We start from the raw sequence: 20,951 nt of genomic DNA, 5'->3' as shown, positions 1-20,951 counted from the left end.
GCTTCATGTGAGCAGTAAGTTTGGTATGTTGCTGCTATACCTGCTATACCCTCGTTCATTAACAGAGGGATATGTTTCAAGGCATCGTTTTTCTTATTCAAGTCCTTGAAGTGGTCCAAGGTATAGTCAACATCAGACCCTTTCTGAAGACAGAAAGCATACAGTACTTTAAGTGATGAATGAGACTGAGTTGTATAGCTAAGGTATGACCTCTACTGAACCTGCAAGATGCTGAAAAACTTGTTCATGCTTTTGTTTCCAATTGTCTTGATTATTGGAACACTCTATACCTTGGGCACCCTAAAATTGCCACTGCAAAATTACAGACCATTCAGAACGCTGCTGCTGCCAGGGTTTTCACAAAAACTAAAAAGAGAGACCATATAACTCCTGTTTTACGTAACCTACACTGGCTTCCAGTATCTTATAGAATTGATTTTAAAATCCCTCTATTGGTTTTTAAGGCTCCTAATGGCATTGCCCCCTCTGATATCATAGATTCCCTATCATCTTATGTCCCTCCACGAATCCTGAAATCCTCCACAGCTGCTTTTTTAACTGTTCTTAATGTCACTACAAAAACCTTTGTTCTTTTAGCTACGACGCCACAAAAATATGAATCACCATGCCTTTAAATATTAGACTTGCTGGCTCAGGGGACAGTTTTAAACCAAGTCAAAAATATCATATATCCCATCCCAAATCTGGGTATGCTTTGGTTGTTGTTAGACTTTTTTCTTCTGTTAATTATGCACAGGGCAGAGCAAAACAGCTGCAAGACCTCTCCAGCCATACAGCTTACTCTGTTCTCCTTATATCAGGATATGTAGCTTTATGTTTTGGTATTGAACAGGGCTTTCTGAATGGTAGCGATGCAATAAATAGCAGCTCCTCAAAGCTCCTGGGATCATATATATGTTGTCATTATTTTGTATATTTAGTTTTGCTGTACTTAAAAGCAGCATATTAAAATATGTCCGTTGGTTTCCAGTTTCATCGTTCCTACGGTTCTAGCAATTTCCAGGTCTGGATAAGTATGGACAGAAGAAGAGAGTGTATGGAAAAATATTTGTGTTTCTAGACAACTGCCCCGATTCTGTTTTCTAAAATTCAGAATTTCTAAAAATAATTTGATCATACAAGCAGAGTGTTTTTCGTGGTGTTTGGAGCAGGCAGCCAGCACTGCATTAGAGACTCATCGACTCTGATTGGTTGTTGTTGCCACGCCGCGGTCTAATTCTAGCAAAGGCCAATAGATGCGATAGGAAGAGGAGGAAGGGCATGATTTTTTTCACAGAATATCTGAGAGTTTCAGCAAATATGACAAAGTTAAGAACTTCAAGACCATTTATTTACATAATAAACATCTAGATATTTGTTCTCAGATGTCAGATATGGTCTGAAAAATCTACAGAGGTCTGGAAAACTGTGGAGTTTTAAAATGGACAATTTGAAGGAACCCTGTAGCTTCTACTTACCGCTTTTGTTCTTTACCAGTACAGTTTTGTCTGTGTGTCTGTGTGTCACATTGACTGTTTGCTCTCTGTGTTATTCTCTGAGCTGTCTCATATTTCTTTGAAAACACCGACTGTCGGACTTCTTTTAAAGTTGACACATACAGTTCTTGCTGACACGTATCGTACGGCATTCAACTTAATGTGACTCGCCACTGTAACTGCCCCGACTTCAAAGTAAAAGTCTTTTTCATGTGGTGTTTCTGCTCTTTGTTCTCCAGCTCTGTTTTTCTCTGTACGTGCGTGCGTGCGTGCGTGCGTGCGTGTGTGTGTGTCTGTGTGTGTGTGTGTGTGTATGTGAGTATCTGGGTGTTATATTTCCACCAAGTCCACGCCTCAGCCTGGACCTGAGGTCAGAGGTCTGATAACCTTTTACATTCCAAACCCTTTTTTCCTCTAATTCTCCATCTTTGACCTAAGTCTCTCTCCTCCCCTCATCCTTCACTTTATCTTTCGCCTCTAGACCGCTCCGGCCATTTTTATTCTGTACCTCTCCAAACAACAGCAATAATGGTGTGTTACTTTACGTCTTTAATGTGACCATGAATTATTTGGTCCGAAGCAGCCTGGAGGAAGGAGTTCTCTGCTTATGAAGGTCCACTGACAGAGCCAAACCTAAGATACATGATAAACAAAGAGAAAGGGAGCGAGGTGGAGAGGGAAGTGAATAGAAAGCATGCCTGTCAATCAAAGCCACTTAAGTACCTGGAGTCCTAGAGGGATTCCAGCAGCAATCGACCCCATTCAATAGCCTCTTCATTGATAAAAGCAGAGAGGAGGAGAAGAGACCGGCAAGGAGAATACAACACAGGAGAAAACTAGCATAGCACTCGTTACATGCATGTACTAATTTGCATTTATGCAATCTACTGAAAGGTTTAACATGTGCTGGTATGTTCATTGTGTGCCTGCACATCTTTGACAAAAGTGCAGTAGTGGAGATGAAGTGATACATTCCAGGTTCACATGGAAGAAAACAGGAAGACCTTGGTAGTTTGCATGAGCAGTGACATCTACCATGGCTGAAAGATAAAGAGTGCCACCTACTGAAACCATATCTTCAGAATCTACTTTAAAGAAGACCAAAGGGAAAAGAGGAGTGAAGATTTTGAAGACTCAAGTTTGAAACTAATTAACAAGCATGTTCACTGATAATATTTTGTGTGATATATCAGTAGCGATACCCAAAAATATGTGAGGTTTGTCCTGAGAGTGGAGCTGGAGACAGGGGCATCATAGTCAGGGGGGAAAGTAGGAGTGAGTGCCCAGGGCCCCAATGGGAGGGGCGCCCTCGAAAAGCCTGGAATGAAAGTTTGGTTTTGTTTGCAATTTTTATTTCTAAGTAATTAATGGCATAACTAAATTGAAATTGGCTAAATAAATTGGTTGAAAGATTGAACTTTGTATAAACAGTGGAAGCTCTCTGACGCCCCTCTCGCCCCCTCAAGGTGCAAAATGGTTAAGTCCACCCCTGCACTTTAGGATTCGTCTCTAAATGCTACTAGAGCTGAGTGAGCTACTGCTTACTCGAGATTCCAAGAAAGAAAGAATGCAGACTGACTTTGTGGAAAAAAATAAAATTCAAAAGGTGCATAAGGGAGAAATAGCTCAAGAGAAGAAGGGCAGGAGACAGAGACTGAAAATGTGTCTCAAATCACATACTTCCGTGAGTATACTTCTATGTAGTATACTATGTGCACTATGTACTCATTGGCGTAGTGAGTGAGTGAAATTTCAACAGGGCAGTGTTGTCTCAAACCAAACACGGCCGTTGTGCACTCACCGGAAATGACGACCGCAAATTAGCTAGTTAGCAAACTAGCATTAGCATTCGTGTTATCGTTTGCGGTACCAAATCATTACAGACTGCTAAATTAACCCAGTAAACATACTGCTGGCTTATACCCAACAACAGTATAGTGGTGCTTAGTGCAAAAAACATGTGTATTTGTACAATGCAGCGGCGTTCACGGTCGCACAGTCCTTGGCCGCTATTTCCAGTTTGAAAAGCGGTCCCTATCCTTCCGCTACGTAGCCAAAATGGCGACCATTGAGTGTGAGAAGAGTCCATAGTTCCACACTCAACTTTTTGACTGTTTTGAGTGCACCATCTAGGTACTCATAGTGCACTGCATTTTCCATACTTCTCAGTGTGAACACACTTGTGCACTCAAAATAGTAAGTGTAAGTACAGAAATACGCGATTTGAGACACAGTGTGAGACTTTACGTAATAGTGCTTGAATGTATCCCAACGTAACTCAGTAGGGTGCTCCAGGATGCCCTGGTTCCCTCATCAGAAAATGAATGGGATTTTGTTTGCTCTGTGGCAAACAAACGTTTATGGCACTCCAAGATAATCTTCACAAATAAACACCACTTTTATGGTTTTTGGGGCCGAAATGCAATTGCTAGAAATAAAAAGCTGATGTTTTTAACGTATATACTGATGTATTTTATATCATAGAACAAAACATGAAAGTCTCTTAAGCTTGTGTTAACCACCGACCTTATTTCAGGCATTGAACCAAAAACCCATCCAAAAATACCCATTGATTTTGAGATGAGGGAACCTGTAGTGCTAACATTTTAACTCATTTCTGGGTTTTAAGACTCATTCCTGGGGCACTCTGTGCAACCTCCGTCAGCAGTTAGTTCCAGCCACTGAAAATAAAATTAATTGTCCCAATTTTTTTGCCATTAGTTTCGAACCCAGCTTTTTAGCCCACGCAAGAAAAAAAACATGGCAGCTGCACACAGTAAATGTCATCTTATTTGCCAACAAGGCAAACATCGGCCGACACTGATCTTCAGCCGGTGAATCAGGGCACCCCTGCTCTGCGAATTTAATGGCAAAGTGCCCAATATAAATTAATATATCTTTATTAAAAGTGGCACGTCTGTCCTGATTGTGACCCAAGAGGTAAGGTCAAGGGGTTACCAACATTTTGGGAATCTTCCTCACCTGTACAGCAGACATATTAGTACCTCAGGCTTTCAGTCATGAGTGTTCAACAAGGACCTAATGGAAATTCTACAATGCTGCAGACACAGCTGCTCTCTCTCCTGTACAAGAGAAAATGAAACATCGAGACAGAGCTTAAGTCAGAAAGGGAAGGTTTGTCAATATTTATTTCTCTCCCCTACTTGCACCAAAATTAGATAGTTTTTCTCCCACTTGGTTTGTACATCACCCGAAACTGAAATCTCTTATCTTTACCTGCAATCCAGCAGCTCTTCTCTCCCCTTCCTCCTATCATCATCCTCCAGCGGTGCATCTTCCCTCCATCCCTGTTCTTTAGCGTGTAGAGCAGCCGAGACAGTGATTGATCTGGCGTGGAGGCTGTCGTGGGCCCTCCTCCTCCTCCAGTGGTTATGAACATGAGGCGGGCTGCTCTTCATAGATTTTTAAATTAGTGTCAGCTTTGCCCCAAAGATGTGTTATTGACTGATGAAATAGAAACTGAGCTCCAAACACTCAGTCCTTCCCCAGAGTTTTCCCCAGCCTGGTAATTGAAAAAGTGTGAAGGGAGTGTGTTCAAGGGAGCGTGCAACTGTGTGTGTCTGTTCCTATGTTTGTGATTTTATGTGTTTGGGTGCTTGCAACTGTGCGCTCTTTATCTCTGCTGGAGAAAAATGCACAGTGCTCGCTGGAGTCAAGATTCGATTGAAGTATTGCATAGGAGATCTTTATCTTCTACACACCCACCCTGAAACACGAGTACTGTGTGCACCTTTAATCCTATAAATACAGTAGGCTTCATGTGAGCCTCTGAAGGCACAGTTAGTAAACTGAGCCCACGACATCGCACCTGAGTTGTTGCGTATCCTGTGTCTAAATTGTTATGTGTGTGCCAAGCTTTAAGTGTGATTTGTTTGAGCAAAGCTGGCATTGATTGTGGCTCTACTATGAAGTGCTGTGGGGGACGGTGACACACCTGGCTAGTTCAACAATGACGAGGCTTTTTTTACAGCCAAACTCTCATTTTTGTTACAGCTGAGGTCAAGACATCACTAAAAGACTTGCAAACTATAAAAATAAGACCCAACTTGTGCTAAATCATTGGCAAATGAATAGAAATCCTTCCTCACAGCTCTCCCCACTAACCCCCCTGTTGTGTCTTTTCCTCCGCAGGCTCCGACATGGCCATCTTTTGCCTGCTTTGTGGGAAGCGTTTCCAGACCCAGACAGCACTGCAGCAGCACATGGAAGTCCACGCCGGCGTTCGCAGCTACATTTGCAGTGAATGCAACCGGACTTTCCCCAGCCATACTGCACTCAAACGTCACCTACGCTCACACACAGGTCAGTGGAAGCACTCACTAACTGTCTCCGCCGCGGTGGTAAGGCCTAAAGGTCATCCATGATATAAATGGAAGCACTGGTGTGCTCCACAGAGGATTCGTTTTCGGCACATTCTCCAGCTCGTTCCAGGGAATCCCTCGACCTTCTCCTACCAGATCTGATGTGTAATCCTTGTGGTGTATTATGGGTAAGCCCATGGGTCTGCTCCCATTTTAACCCCAAATATCTGAACGAGCCTTTGGGAGACATCATTATCAGATGTTCAAACCACCACACCTCGTTCCCATTGACTTCAGGGTGCAGCGGCTCTTATTTTGCTCTTCACATGGAGTGTGAGCTTCTCTCTCTTCCCATAATGCTGAGCCAGACACCCAGTGAAGGAAACTTATGTCACCTGATCTCTTCCACAACTGAGTGGTAGCCACTATCCAGAGCTTAGACCACTGGTTCCCAACCTTGGGGTCCCAACCCCTACAAGGGGTCTCCAAAGCTTCACTGGGGGTCATGAGTCCTTCTTGATTTTAAGGGGTGTAGCATACATTAACAGTTGGCCTATATCTCAGCGTTTCATTCATTTTCATGAAAAAAAAAACTAAATGAAATTGTTGTTGAATTGATTGTATTTCACATTTTCACCAGTATCTTTCAACAACCTATTGGTGACGTCACTGGGATGTTTGTTTATGAGGAGCGCTGAGTATAAAACTAATCTCCAGACTAACTTAAGTCTTGATACAACAGAGTTTGGAAGTTTTGACGAGATACAAAAAAACACGGACACAGTTAAAAACCAACTGCCGATGCTTTTTGAGCCAGTAAGACCGCATATAGTTTAAAGACCTGTTCCCAGGGAGTTGGATTTTCTGCATCATGAAGCATCAGTAAAATAAATGAACAGTGTGACTCACCATCAGAACAGCTGTCGGGGTTGAGCATCACTTGAATTTGCCCTGTTTCCCTGTGTGTGTGTGTGTGTGTGTGTGTGTGTGTGTGTGTGTGTGTGTGCATGCGCGTGTGCTTAGATAGCTGGTGGTGCCAGTCCGGTTTTGCATTTGCGTGCCCATCTTTTTCTCTGTGTACATAATAGACTCTTATCCTTGACCACCAAGATCTTGCCAGTCTTCGGTAAAATTTTGGAAACAAAGAGCTCCCTCCTCAGTAACAGAATCGGCTCATGTCAGCTTCACCTTGGATCACAAACTAAATGTTTTATTCTGTTCAATCCTCAGTGCGTTCATAAAGCTGAAAACACACCTTTGCCACGCATCAAGTGCTCAGGTGTGGACAGCCCCTCATTGTCTTTTTAATGACGGGATCATGGGTCGTTCTGATTGGGATATTTCTCCACCTTAAAAACGTGACTCTCCTCATCCATTCTTCATCACACATGAGACCAGACGTTGCGCTGGACTTTTTTGTCGCCGGTCATTTTGACCGACAGGGTCATAAAAATCCGGTCATAATCTATTTTTACCGGTCATTTTAATTTTTGTTTTTAAATGATAATAAAGATATTCAAAGACATTTAGTTTTCATTTGTTCGTTTTTAATAAATCCAACAAGCAAGTTATAAAGTGTGCATTAATAAGGACATGAACGAAAAGATGAACAGACATCCACACACCGCAGCGCTTCAGTTCGGCGTCTGGTCTATTTTTCATGCGAGCCGTGAGCGCTTCTGTCAAGCTGGATAGAGCAGATCATACCAAACAGGAAGTCGGACACAGAAAAGACGAGGGAATCCGGCCAATTTTCAAAATAAAATAACAACAGCATGCAAGGAACGTGAGGAGAAAATACTGTGTTTATAATTTAAAATAACACAACAGTGCATAACCAAACACATTTTTCAATACCCTAATCACTTCGTTACAATTTTAATTTTGTGTCACTGAGCCTACAGACATAACTACATGAATTAAATGGTCAGAACAATATGCCCTATTCATTCAGTGTTTATCCAACATGTTCAGTACGTGGACATGCAATGACAAATTGTCATTAACTTATTACGTTATAAAAAACGATTAAAATATGGCCTTACCCATGTTTAAAATGACCTATTGATGTGAAAAAATGAGTACTGACGGGACAGACGAGTGGAGTCGATGTTTAACCGGCGCGGAGAGTACAGGAGAAATGTGCTGCCTGTGTGGACAGTCAAGCGCCTGCGAGTATACTCGCAGGACTTCTGCGGCACTAACGCATCTGGTGTGTCCAGGCCGTTATGTCAACAACGCTACATGAAGCAGATGAATGACTTTTTCTCTGCAGTGTGAAAACGGCAGCCACTTAAACCACTGACTGTGCACTCTGCCGCCAAGTGGGCAGGGGTGGTAATTGCAACCGGTCAAAATGACCGACGGCCTTCAGATTTTCCGGTCATTGCTGTAAAAAACGGTCAATGACCGAGAATATGCGGTTAACGCGACCCCTGCATGAGACACAGCTAGAGTTATCTATGTACGTCCATGATGAGGAGAGGAGTCGAGCTGTCACAGGAGCAGAGGAAAGGAGCTGCTACAGGAGCTGATATGTACAAGCAGAGAGCGAGTTTGGGAAAACTGCATTTAATTCGGGCGGCAGTGAGGCTGGAAATAGAACAGTGGCGTGAATTGCCATGGGCGGCGCATTCAGTAGCATCAATGTGTGTCTAGCCGCTGCCGGGTTGTACATTGAATATAATAGGGATGTATTTTTTGAACAGCAGTGTTCACCACTGGTGTGTTTTGGTCTTTAGGCTCCTCAGTTTTGTATATCTACATAAGTAATACCAAACTCCAAGTCTTCCATCCAAACAGCAAGTCAGATGGACCACCACCAGGGGACACCAGCTATACGTGACTACGTGACTTTGTGTACATTATCAGAGAACAAAACAGCCATCATAGGACAACATGTGCTTTACACTACCAAGTTTACCTACCACAACAACAGTGACGTTGGTGATGTCACCAACCAGCTAGTTGAAAGATAGCTGCGCCCTGCTGGCAAAAAACACGAGGTACAATCTAGGTTGGTATCAAGTTTGATTACAGTGTCATATCTCTCCTAAGATAAAAATCGAATGAACCACAGTCATATACAGCCATACTGTTCAGTGTTTCAGCTCCTATATTAAGTTTAGATTATTATTCAAACTTTAAAAAAACAAACAAACAATAGGACAAGGACTGTGAAGACCTGAACGTAAACTATATTCTCAAAGCTTTCAGTCTCTGCCTGAACAGCCTCATCCTGCATTAGAAAAATACATAGTTAAAACAACCAAAGAGCTGATAGAACAATGGCCACGTGTTAGGGAAAGGCCTATTTCAAAAATGCATAATACATACAAGGAATCGTAAAAAACAAAGCAAAACAAAAAGATGCTAAAAATATCAGGAACACTAATTTCTGATGCAATATTTACAGAAAATAATCGGCTCGAAATGTACCCAAATTGCTTGTTTAACACAAACCTCCTGCAGCTATTGCATTCAATATTAATTGATTAGTTAATTGTACAGTTTATCAGTTGTTCTGTACTGTTATTGTTTTGCTTCGAAGATGAAATATCCATAAAATGTCACTTAATCAGGGGTCGTCAATTACAGACAAGGAAAAAAAAGGCTGGGAACCACAGGCTCAGACCACAGGTGAGGGTTGGATGGCTGAGTGACACATAAGGAGCCTTACTTTCAAGCTCAGCTTCCTCAAAGCCGTGATATTCCGATAAAATTATTAGTTACCTGTTAAAATATGGACTACATTTTGGAGAACTAACTAGGGTAGCAGGTAAGAATGATGACGAAAAATCCGATCCAAGTCATAAAAATGCCACATTTCCTTTTTTAATTTGCCATACTTGCTCGCCACTGCCACACCTACTAATAATTCATTCCTCCTGGAACAACCCAATTTACATCGGCGCCTCAGGTGCACCAGTGCAATGCTGCAGCAGCATCTCTGGTCAGGGAATTACTCAACTCCGTTGGTCATGCTCAAAAAAGAATTTGCAGTGAACTTGCATCATCGTTTGTGTCTGTCTGCCCCTTTATTCTCCAAAGAGCACACTTGAATTGATTCTGTTTCTACCAAACTGCTAATAGAGCGGAGCAGACAGTGCAGAAGGGATTCACATTGACGTCAAGGATTTGTAATAGAAACAGAAAAATTGAATGTTAAGTCACAGGCATCAGTGGCAGTTTAAAGACTTTATTTCAGACGTTTTTAATCATTGAAACAATTTGAAAAGAGTTAGAACATTAATGTCTGAGTGGAGTATTAACTGCTGAGTTATACTGTAGATGAGCCACTTTAAGTTTTTTGGTAACATTTCAGGACGAACTCTCAGCACCTAAACTGTCAATGTTTTTGATATGCGTCCATATATTGAATGTAAACCTGTGATTAAAGGTTCTGCAGCTAACTTTTACAAAAACTAACATTTTGTCATATTCGATGAAACTATCAATTCTGCCAGTAGTATATGAGACAGTGAAAAAATAATGCTCCTCTGGCTCAACTTAGTGCTCCTAATGACATATGCAAGAATTCACTGTGCCTGAATAAAAACAGCCAATCAGAGGCAGGAGGATTAAACATCTGCAGACAGTCAAACTAGTCACACATAAAGCCTTAAATCTTGCTTTGTGTGTGTGTGTGTGTGTGTGTGTGCGTACAACTGTTGAGCTCAAATATAGCCATGAATTTCGACATATTTTGCTTGTAAATATCTTTGGACTGTCACATACAAAATCTCTCACCACCTCCCACCCCCGGGTGGTAGGGTAATAAATTAGCTGACAATTGAAAAAGTGAGTACTTTAAAGCCATAGTTGGAAAACACAGCAAAAAATCTTACACTCTGACCCAGGACGGGGGCTGTCGTGGACACAGAGGCATCGCAGTGGGGAAAACTGGGACATGCATACACTCTCCTTCAAAATAAAAGCACTACGTTGGTACAGCACAGCAAATTGACGTTTTTTTCCCTCAACAACAAACAGACATGGTTGGTTTTAGGCAACAAAAGGAAGTGGTTAGGTTTAGAAAAAAAGAACAGGGTTTGGCTTTAGAATCGTATGGGACGCGGAAACCGTTCTCTTGGGTGAAGGTCGGCTGAAACCTGAGCCCGACAGGACCCGTCAGAACCCGATGGGTCGGGCCAGGCCTATTCAAGTGCTGAAATTTATTGTTTATGTGACAACACCTGAACGCAACACAGGCTCTGCTCCAATTGAGTGTGTGTGCTGTGCTGCGATACCGTGCGTGGGGTGTGTTTGACTGTGCGTAACAGCAGCCTTTTGATGGTCATTTACACACTGTCCATAACAAGAACTGTGTCAGGTAGCAAACTGCATCGGGTTCGGACTTAAAAATCAGAAAGTCTGTGGGGGTTGGACCAGGCTGGGTTATAACTGTCTCAGACTCGGGTCAGGTTCAGTCAGGAAAATGGGGCCCAAGCTGTGCTCTACTGCAAGTCACTGCCCAAGCTCTGGATTTTGACGACTTCAGCGTGAGATCGGGTTGGTTTTCAGTTTAATGCAGTCAGAGCCAAGCGTATGAATGCTCATGCTGCTGGAGTACCAACATAATGTGTCATGCAGTGGCGGCTGCTGGTCTTGAAGTTCACATCATAAAATTTGTCATATTGTAGCAAGGCAGTAACTTATAAAAGGAACATTTAATTGAAGCTGTTTTTCAACCACACTCATGCCATAGAACTCCGCGTCCACCGTGCTGACACGAGAATGTATGACAGGGAGGGCACGTTTGCAAACTGGTGATAAACAGCTGACGTTTGAACATCATAGTCGTGATGTAAATTCTTATTTTAACGTAAATTCAATAGTGCATATTTGACCATTTCTTCCATGAAATTTTAGGGGAAGTTCAGCCTCCCTTGTTGTCTCAGAGCAATGGTCCCTGGTGTCATGTCATTCCCCAGGAAGGAAAATCAGGGTTCCAAAAAAGAAAAGAAAGAAAGTAAAGGGAGAGAAATCAAACTGACTTTGTCATGAAAATGTTTCGAAAGGTGTGTGAGAGAGAGAGACGTCGATCAAGAGAGGAGGGGCCCACAGAGACCTGGGCCCAGAATTTGGTGCTGCGCCCCTGCACTGACAAAAATAGCTTACAGTATAATGCAGAGTAAAAAGCCATGTTTTATTTTAGGAAATTGTCATGAATTATGTTAACCCTACCCAGTTACACTGCTACTTTAGCTCAGCTGAATAAACAGCATTAATTCAGGTCATGGCGAAATGAATTCTGTAGCAGTCAGACGCCGCTTATTTACAGTGAGGGTTTTTTTTCTGTTGTTTTTTCTCCAGTCCACTAGTAATTCTCTCAGTGCTGGCTCTCTACTGAGGCGAGGCCAGGATACTAATACATTGTTGCGAGGGAGCAGAGGTAGCCTGACGGATGCTGCTATTCAGAGGGGGGAAAAAAAACCCGTAACCATGACAGAATATGAACACATGGAAATGAATCCCATTTCACCGGCGAGGGATGGATGCTTTTTTCTTCCCCCTCTCTCCCTCTCTCCGTCTCTCTCTCACCCAGCCGCCTGTCTGCGACCTTAAATAACAGTCTCACTGTCAGAGCCGATTTAGCTCACCGGCTCACGGATAAATATTTGAAACGAAAGGCAGTGAGATGAGAGCAGTCGGCCCTATTTACAAGTCAGGCGAATACACCATTAGTGTGTGATGGTGGTAGGGGCTGAAGGGGTGGGGGGGAGGTGTTGGGGTTGGTGGAGGGGGGGCTTGGGGGTGGATGGAGCTGCTGGAGCCGCCTGTACAGTAGCAATGCACACATCTGCTCCGTCTAGCAGACATTGGAGAGGACACAAGCAGCGTCTCTGATCCACCTGCCCACCCGGGCGACGCAAATGTCACCTCAGCTCGTCTCTGGAGCCGTAGATGAGACTTGCCACTTTGAACCACATCCCGCTGTGGGCGTGTGTTAAATCACAATGAGGCAGCCGCGAAAGCAATCGTTTAAATATGATGTGGAGCCTTTTGTCAGGGGATTATAAAGTCAGCAACTCACACAGCCATCATGGGCGCCAGAAATAGGTCCTAATTTAGCCTCCAAAAAGAGGCATGGTGTTCCTCTACATTTACACTTTGATGTTAATAATCTCATTCACACTTTGCTGGGTAACAAGGCAGAAATAGTGTTTAAAAACAGACAGAGCGAGATGCTTTACCTTCCATTATACACAGACACATGTGCGCTGCCCTCATCCATGTGCGTCTGTTCTGTGCACATGACATCTAATGCATGTCTGTCCATCCTGGGAGAGGGATCCCTCCTCAGCTGCTCCTCCTGAGGTTTTATTTTTCTCCCAGTTAAAGGGTTTTTGGGTGAGAGTTTTTCCTCATCTGCTGTGAGGGTCCAAGAACAGAGAGTGTCATATGTTGTAAAGCCCTCTGAGGGTAACTCTGATGTGTGCTATTGGGCTGTATGACTCAAATTAAGTTGAATTAACAAATTGAATCTTGACCCCTTCCAACATGCATCTAAAATATGAACAAAGTCTCAATAACAAGGCCGTAGGTTTCCAACATGAAACCAAAGTGTAATGCGAAAGCCTTTGATTTTAAGTGTACAGTGAAAAATCCACAGGAGACCAGGATTTTTCTCTGTAAGTAAAATCTGAATAAATGTAAACTCATGATGTCAAAACTGCCAATAATCATAAAAAAGGTTCTGATTCTATTTTTCTGACATGTTATTTCATATTTACAGATATCCTCTTACCAGTTTTGAAGCAGTATGTCTGATTTTATATGGGCTTGCATAACCATCTTTAGTGACTGATCCTCCTATAGGCGATATAAGCGGCACACTCGGGTGCCATCCAGAGGGGCCGCTTCAAAATTATGTGTTTGTGTGAAGAGCATTAGAGTGAGAGGAAATAAAATGGCGAAAGGCATCCGGGTGCAGAAAACAAAAAAGGGAAGGAAAAAAGACAAAATGAGCACATTTTCACGTACAGTATTCTTTTATTGTTTGTGTGTTATTACCATAAAATTATTATTATTAAGTTGTTTAGTTGTGTTAATTTCTCATAAACTATTGCTTGTAATAAATACAATAAACAGAAAAGTAATAATAATGTACAGAGGTGTATACTTGAGTCACAAGTTTCGTGACTTCAGACTTCATGACTTGACAAAACTCTTTAACACCAATGTCTCATGACTTCACTTGGACTTGAGCATTTGACTTGAAAATATTTGATACCTTCCCCCAAAACTCAAAGATTAAAAATTATGTTATTTAAAATGTGTGCCACAAATCAGTTCATTTCCTGAATCAACTAACATATTCATTCCCAGCACGGCAGCGCTGAATCCGTCAGATCCACTTTGTAAATTGAGGGGGGCCCTCGAAAAGCCTGGAATCAAAACTTTGCTTTTGTTTGCAATAATTTATCTCTTATTAGTGTCATAACTAAATGAAAATTTGGGAATAGATCCACTGAAAGACTGAACTCCATGTAAAAAAATAGTGGAAGCCCTCTGAACCCTCAAAGGCACAAAAGTGATGTCATTTCCCCCCAAAAAAGGGAAGTCAGGGCACCAAAAAAAGGAAAGAAAGGAAAGGGAATTATCCAAAAGGTGCGTAAGAGAGGCGTGGATCAAGGAGGGAGAGGGGCCCACTTAGACTGCTTCAGCATGGGGCCCAGAATTTGGTGCTACGCCCCTGGATAACATTAATATCATCTTATATAGATGTGATTAAGCCACCTGTTGAACCGTCTGCAAAGTTTCCATGCACAGATTCTGCACTCAGCTTCATCCAAACGTATCCTAAAAAATATTCTGCCACTTTTCCTGGACTTTAAGCAGCCGTTATAGCATTAAAAATAAATAGAAGAAAACACCGTAATGATGTCATTTCAAGGTCAGAGTATATAGAGTAGTTTTTAGCACAAAGTCACCACAGGAAACTGGTGTTAATTTTGGTGAAAAATCTGCAGTAATTCCCGTAAATTCCGAGTATTCACCCCTGATTTTAAGTAACTAGCGTCATAACTAAATTTGATCTGATTCGGCCACCTGTTGAACCGTCTGCAAAGTTTTCATGCACAGATTTTGCACTCAGCTTCACCCAAACATATCCAAAAAATATTCTGCCACTTTTCCTGGACTTTAACCAGCCGTTATAGCATTAAGAACAGATGGAAGAAAACGCCGGAGCTGAAAAGTTGATCCAGTTAAATTACCGTAATGATAGCGTTTCAAGTTCAGAGTCCATACAGTAGTCTTTAGCACAAAGTCATGTGTTCCCACAGGAAACTGGAGTCAATTTTGGCGAGAATTCCCCCGTAAATACCAAGATCTCAATTCCGAGTATTCACCCCCTAATTTTAATGGACAGAGTGTGGCAGCTCACTCGCCGTAGAAAGCTTTCTAGATAAAGCTCAGTTATTGGTTGAATCACCCCTCTGTTGTATCGAATGACAACAGAACGCAGCAAAAAGCACTTTTATGGACATTCATTACGTGTGCTTCATTTTACCTGTCTGCCGGCTTATCTTTTGAAAGCAGCCTTGCTGGTGTGGGCTCTGACACTGGATCACCATTTAGGACGAGGAAGGAGAAGAGAGAGGAAAAAAAACGGATTTAATGGTGTTTATTTCAGCATCTTAATCATGCCATCTCTCCCGCTCTCCCTCGCTGCATCTTTCTTCTCATTTTCCTCCCTCCACCTGCAGTTTCATCACCTTCCCTTCACATGCCAGGATATTACACACAGCTCCATGTTGCCTCTTTATTTTGTTTGTATATCTTTATTGCATGTATGTACTCTTCAGTATGGGTTCGCACGCGCTAACGCACAATGTGGGCTTATAACAGTGGCAGTCATGGCAGCTGTGCTATTCCCCTTCCCTAACACCCCTCACACAGACACACACACTCTCTCTTTACAGACCAGGCCTTCATTAATATTCCGTTGTTGTGCACTGTCTGTGTGTAAGTGTCTGTGTGTGTGTTTTTTTTAAAACCCGGAGCCAATTTGCTGTCTGCTGTGGCGGGGTGTTTTGTGTTCGCAGCTGTATTTGATAGTGCTACAGCCAGAGAGAGAGGCAGAGAGAGGACTGAATTGAATTTAGAGGGAGAGAGAATGAGCCAGTTCTGGTCCTGGCAGTGATGGAGCCCGGTGATTTACAGCCTCTTACCGTATATAATGAACACGCCCCGGGTGCCCATGGGCACAGGCACCCTCAGCAGGCCTTTGGGGTGTCAAAGGAGGTGATAGGGAGGAGGGGGTGTAAATATAGAGGTGGCGAGGAGGGGGTGGAGGGGGTCAGGAGACGCAGGTGGTGATGCTCGGGGGCACCCAAGGGTCCACTCACCATGCTGTGGTTCCACCTCACTGTGCTGAGTCCTCATCTGCGGCCTCCCCGCCATGTGGTCACACCAGAGAGAAAGAAAACAGATAGGATGGAGGGAAGGCAAGGAAAGAAAGAAGGAAGGAAGGAGAGAGGAAGTGATAGTGGCAGATTTGGGATGGACAGAGGACGTGTCCCCATTATTTTTCAGCCCCCGTGAGAATATCCTGACAAAATGAAGTCCTGTCTGGCCCTTTACATCCTCACAATGTGATTATGGAATTGTGTCTGATTTATTTAAAGCTCTGCAGTGCAACTTTGCACTTTGGCGTCCCCGAGTGGTTACAGCTGATAACATGCATGATATGAATCCCGGGTATAAACAGGATGCTGGAGCCTTGACAGCAGCCACTCTGCATTTTATTCCACTCTGTTCTTTTATGCCTCAGCTGACACCAGACATGCATCTGCGCTCTTTTACTGTGTGGGTCTGCATATTATTTTCTCAATTAAAAATAGAATATTACTGTATAATATGCAGTCTATTTATTCAAGGTGGTAGGTTTTGTTTCAGCATTGGGGGCGAGACATATGAAACAGGATATTTTGGGTCCTCTGCCAGAAAATTTGAGCGTCAGATACATAATTTTCTGCATTCTGGTGAATGTTTATGCACCAAATTGTGCAATTTCTGCATCTAATTATGATGTCAATGTCTTTAATTTAAAAAAAAAAAAAAGAAGAAGAAGAAAAACCTTCTGCCACTTATGTGTTTTTATTGTGGGTGACAAATTCAAATATTTTAAATATTAAGAGGGACATATCCCTTGCATCCACCTCTTTTGTATTTTTAGTACCCATAAGAAGCCAGAGTGCATAAAAAGCATCAAAATAAAGCTTGTTAATAAAAAAAAGTGCCAGTGGAGGATCCCCGCACCCCCTGACAGGATCCAAGCTAAGCCCCCGTTCTAAAATCCTAGAAACACACCTGTGTATATCTATGGGGCTCCTGCGACTGGCCCCTGCCTCCTGCCATTTTGCAAAAGTGGCCCCAAAGCAAAGCATGTTGAGTGTCCCTGCTCTGCACCAACAACTGCAGCATCTAGTTTTTGGAGGGTTCAAAGGGGGCTGCGACATGGAGATTTTAATCTAAACTCATAATCTAACAAAACGTCAGTACTTAAATACTTAAATAAATAAATAGTCTTTGGGCTCTGACACACCAAGCCGATGGTCCGCTGATGGTCCGCTGATGGTCCGCTGATGGGTCATTGTGAATGTCTGTCGCACTAGTCTTAGCAGTGTGTCCTGCACCGTTGGCACTAGTCGGCCCTTGTTGGCTGTTTTTGGCTGATTCAACATGTTGAATTGGTGTCAAAGTGAGTTGAGCCCAAAAGCGAAAGAAATCACTCTGATTGGCAGTTCAGCCATGGTATGTATTCAGCCAGCGGTTCGCAACTCGTCCAGCCACAGGGTCCAGATTTGTCCTCAGTCATTAGTTCAAGGTCCAAACAGTTTAATATATTCAACGTTATACTTGCGTTTAGCCATGTCGTCAAGCTAGTTTGCTGTCTCTGCTAAGTATCGGTCTGTTATTTACTCATTCTACAGCAGGAAACGACACTTCAAAATAAAAGCTCTGTGCCAGAAATTCACTGTTCTTCAAAATAAGGTGTGTTATTTTTACAAACTTGTCACATTAGCGAATCACTTGCGGTCCATTAAGAAAAGACCCGCAACCCACTTTTTGACTGTGGCCCACCAGGTGGGAAACATTGTTAAGAGACCTTGATACAGCACTGACAGCAGGGCTCAGTTCATTTCTATAAAAGTTGCTCAGTGGCACATGGAGCCAAAATTACTGTATGTCTGTGGTATGAAATTACACGGATGTTTAGCACTGCCTCCACATTATTAGGCCCATATAGGGCAAGTGCACTTGAGACTAACAGCAGCCAAACAACTGACTTCTGGTTTAGCACTCCGCTAACTTTAATGAGGGCAAAATAATTAAGCCCATTTCTCGTTGCAGACTTTTCAAATGTTATCACACCAAATGGATTACATCTTGACAATGGAACAAGTCATTTCGTGGGGGTTGTGTCACTCAAAAAAATGTATTCACTGATTAAAAGACGTGTCTTTCCAAATTTTAGTAAATGGAAAGAGGTGTTTTTGGGCTGCAGGGCATCACGTGACGGACCCTGGAAATTGTAGTACCACTGTTTGGCCACTACAAAAATTGGCTGCAAAGCCCAGCGCGCTTACTTGGGGGTGTGAGTCAAGCTCAGCGCACAAGAAGAGAAACAGAAGTGAGAAAAGCAAACAAACAGTTAAAGTCAAGAGAGCATGAGATTGAAGCAAAAGTGTTACATCGGGCAAGACTATGTTTTTAGCCTTTGAGCTTTTTAGTAAAAGGAGTTTGGAATTATTTGTATAAATATCCTTTGTTCTTTCAACATCAGCTTGTGTTGTTAACGTGTTAACTGGCTAACTAGTGTCTTGAATCAGTCCGGTCAGTCTTCTGGTTTCCTTTTTTGAATGACGACTACAGACTACTGCCATCTGCTGGTATGGAGAGTTATTTCCTCTCATGCAGGCGCAGAGCATACGTGCTAGTTGGCCATTGGCTTTAGTCTTTGCAGCGTGTTCAGGTGCAACTTTTTGGCCGAGGCACAGCCAACAGTCAGCCTTCATCACCACTAGTTCTTTGATGTTGGTTTGGTGAGTCAGGGCCTTTAAAATTAAAAGACTCACAACCACAGAAGCTGAGAGTTCAGGTGGGTTGAACTCCCACACTAATACCAAATGGCTTCCTAAAATTAAGGATTTAGGATTTTGAGCAGTAATGTCAAAATTAAGTGAAGTACAAGACAAATCAGGGCTTCAGAGCATCTGCAAAGAAATCCATGAGACATATCAATGTGATTAGATCAATACGAATAATTTTTATCAATTGTTTCAAGTCTGTGCAAGTTGGTTTTAGTAGTATTCTGAAATTAACCAAAAAAGAGGTCAGAAGTATAAATATTTTGCAGTAAATGTTCTGATGCATAAACACTGTTATTTCTTACGTAAGACACCTTGTATTAAAACATGAAAGACAGTAAGCTCATTCCTACTAATTCAAGATTTTTGATGATGTTCTCTAACAGCAGACGTTAACGCAGCAACAGGACATTAAGCGTAAATAACCCTCCATAGGCCTCCTCTGAGTATTAGCATCCCACTCGCTGGTCTGATCGGAGGCCCTAATTAAAGGCAGGTGAATCCGAGCTCAATTATTATTCTTGCAGCGTCGTGCGAGCCCACCGAGCTCCGTGATGGATTGTGATCTCTGCTGTGGTTGAAACGCTAGAAAGAGCACAATGTCTTACAGCGGGAGCCACTGATAACTTCACGCAGACAAATAAAGACTGTCACTTTTATTGATTTTTATCCAGCCCCCACCACCGCCGCCATATACACACACATCCCCTGCTCCATCCCTGTCTCAGCTTTAACCCTCCTCCACCCCCTGCACCCCCCATCAAAGCTTCCCTTTAATGGGAAGGCGTCCAACATCACAAGGCACAGAAAACGTTTCTTCCATGAAAGTATAGCATGCCAAAAATGTGATCAGCATTTAAGGAGTTTCAATCTCTCATCCCTCTTTCATCCCTCTGTCTATCTAAGCTCCTAAATAAACCAAATAAACACATTCATACTGTATAGACAGGCATAAAATCTTAAATAAAATATGCAGGATGGAAGTGAAATTGTCTCTTAACAGCAGGGCAGCAGCAGCAGCACATAACGAGAAATGCAATTTATTCCCTGGCACGTTGCTGCTCGGACAGGCAGATAATGAAAGGCATAGGTCATTGATGGTGACTTAAACCTGCAGCGGTGGAGTGAAATACATTAATAAATATCCACAACATTACTTGGCTGGAGAGTGTAACCCGCAGGGGGGTGGGGGGGGGGGGGGAGCAAATGACGCAAGGAGCAGCTCCTCATCAAACACGGGAATACAATTAGTCTTTGGACTGCTGGTGAGAGCTTCCTGCAAATCATAATATCCCTGATCATTGACATCTGAATATCCATTACAGCTGCCCTGTGGGGACCTGTGCTCCGGCAGCGCGGGGACGAGAATATGATGCCTGTTGTCATTTTACATTTCTGAAGGCACACATTCTGTACATCCACTGCCAGCCTGCTGTCTAAAATAAGTCTAATGTCTCAGAATGTAAATGTGTGGCTCTGTAAATAAAAGGTGAGAATACATTTACCTGGTGTGAAAGGATTAGACAGAGGAGCCATGAATAGAAACAGACAGCTGTCAGTGAGGTGATACACTGACGGTAAAGGTATGGAAAGGCAGATAGAGATATTTTAATGTACAACTTCATTTTCACTTTCAGCTCTTTTATTTAAGCAAAGGTTACCTTAAATCAGGTGTGTCAAACATACAGCCTGCAGGCCAGAATTGGCCTGCCAAAGAGTCCAATCTAGTCCACTCGTACCCCTTTTCCACCAACATGGAACAAGTTCAGTCCCTAATTTTGAACCTTTCATAGCCAAACTATGGCCCGCTGGCACAATTTTTAATGGCTTGCAGCAAATTTTAGAAATTAAATTATGTCGTGAGCTTTTTTCTAATAAATTGCACTGTATGGACATTGCACACCCAAGTTTGGACATGATGTCACTGTCACTGTGACCATCCACCACCCCTCCATAACCAAGACTGCCAGCATATCAAGCCGACATGAAAAGACAACTTTTTTTGTCAGTGTCTGATGCTGGAAGTCACCAAC

The 20,951-nt window shown here is 42.7% G+C and overlaps 1 protein-coding gene across 1 annotated transcript in view; it reads left to right on the top strand.

The window, feature by feature from the left end:
* zbtb16a (zinc finger and BTB domain containing 16a) overlaps positions 1-20,951 on the top strand; it is a 215,077-nt gene that overhangs the window by 183,758 nt on the left and 10,368 nt on the right. The window contains exon 5 of the mRNA XM_033609561.2: positions 5,649-5,819. Coding sequence (XP_033465452.1) covers positions 5,649-5,819 — 171 coding nt within the window. The remainder of the gene's footprint in view (positions 1-5,648; positions 5,820-20,951) is intronic.

This window comes from Epinephelus lanceolatus, chromosome 11, assembly GCF_041903045.1.
Source record: "Epinephelus lanceolatus isolate andai-2023 chromosome 11, ASM4190304v1, whole genome shotgun sequence".
NCBI lineage: Eukaryota > Metazoa > Chordata > Actinopteri > Perciformes > Serranidae > Epinephelus > Epinephelus lanceolatus.
This window is presented reverse-complemented; position numbering and strand designations above follow the sequence as displayed.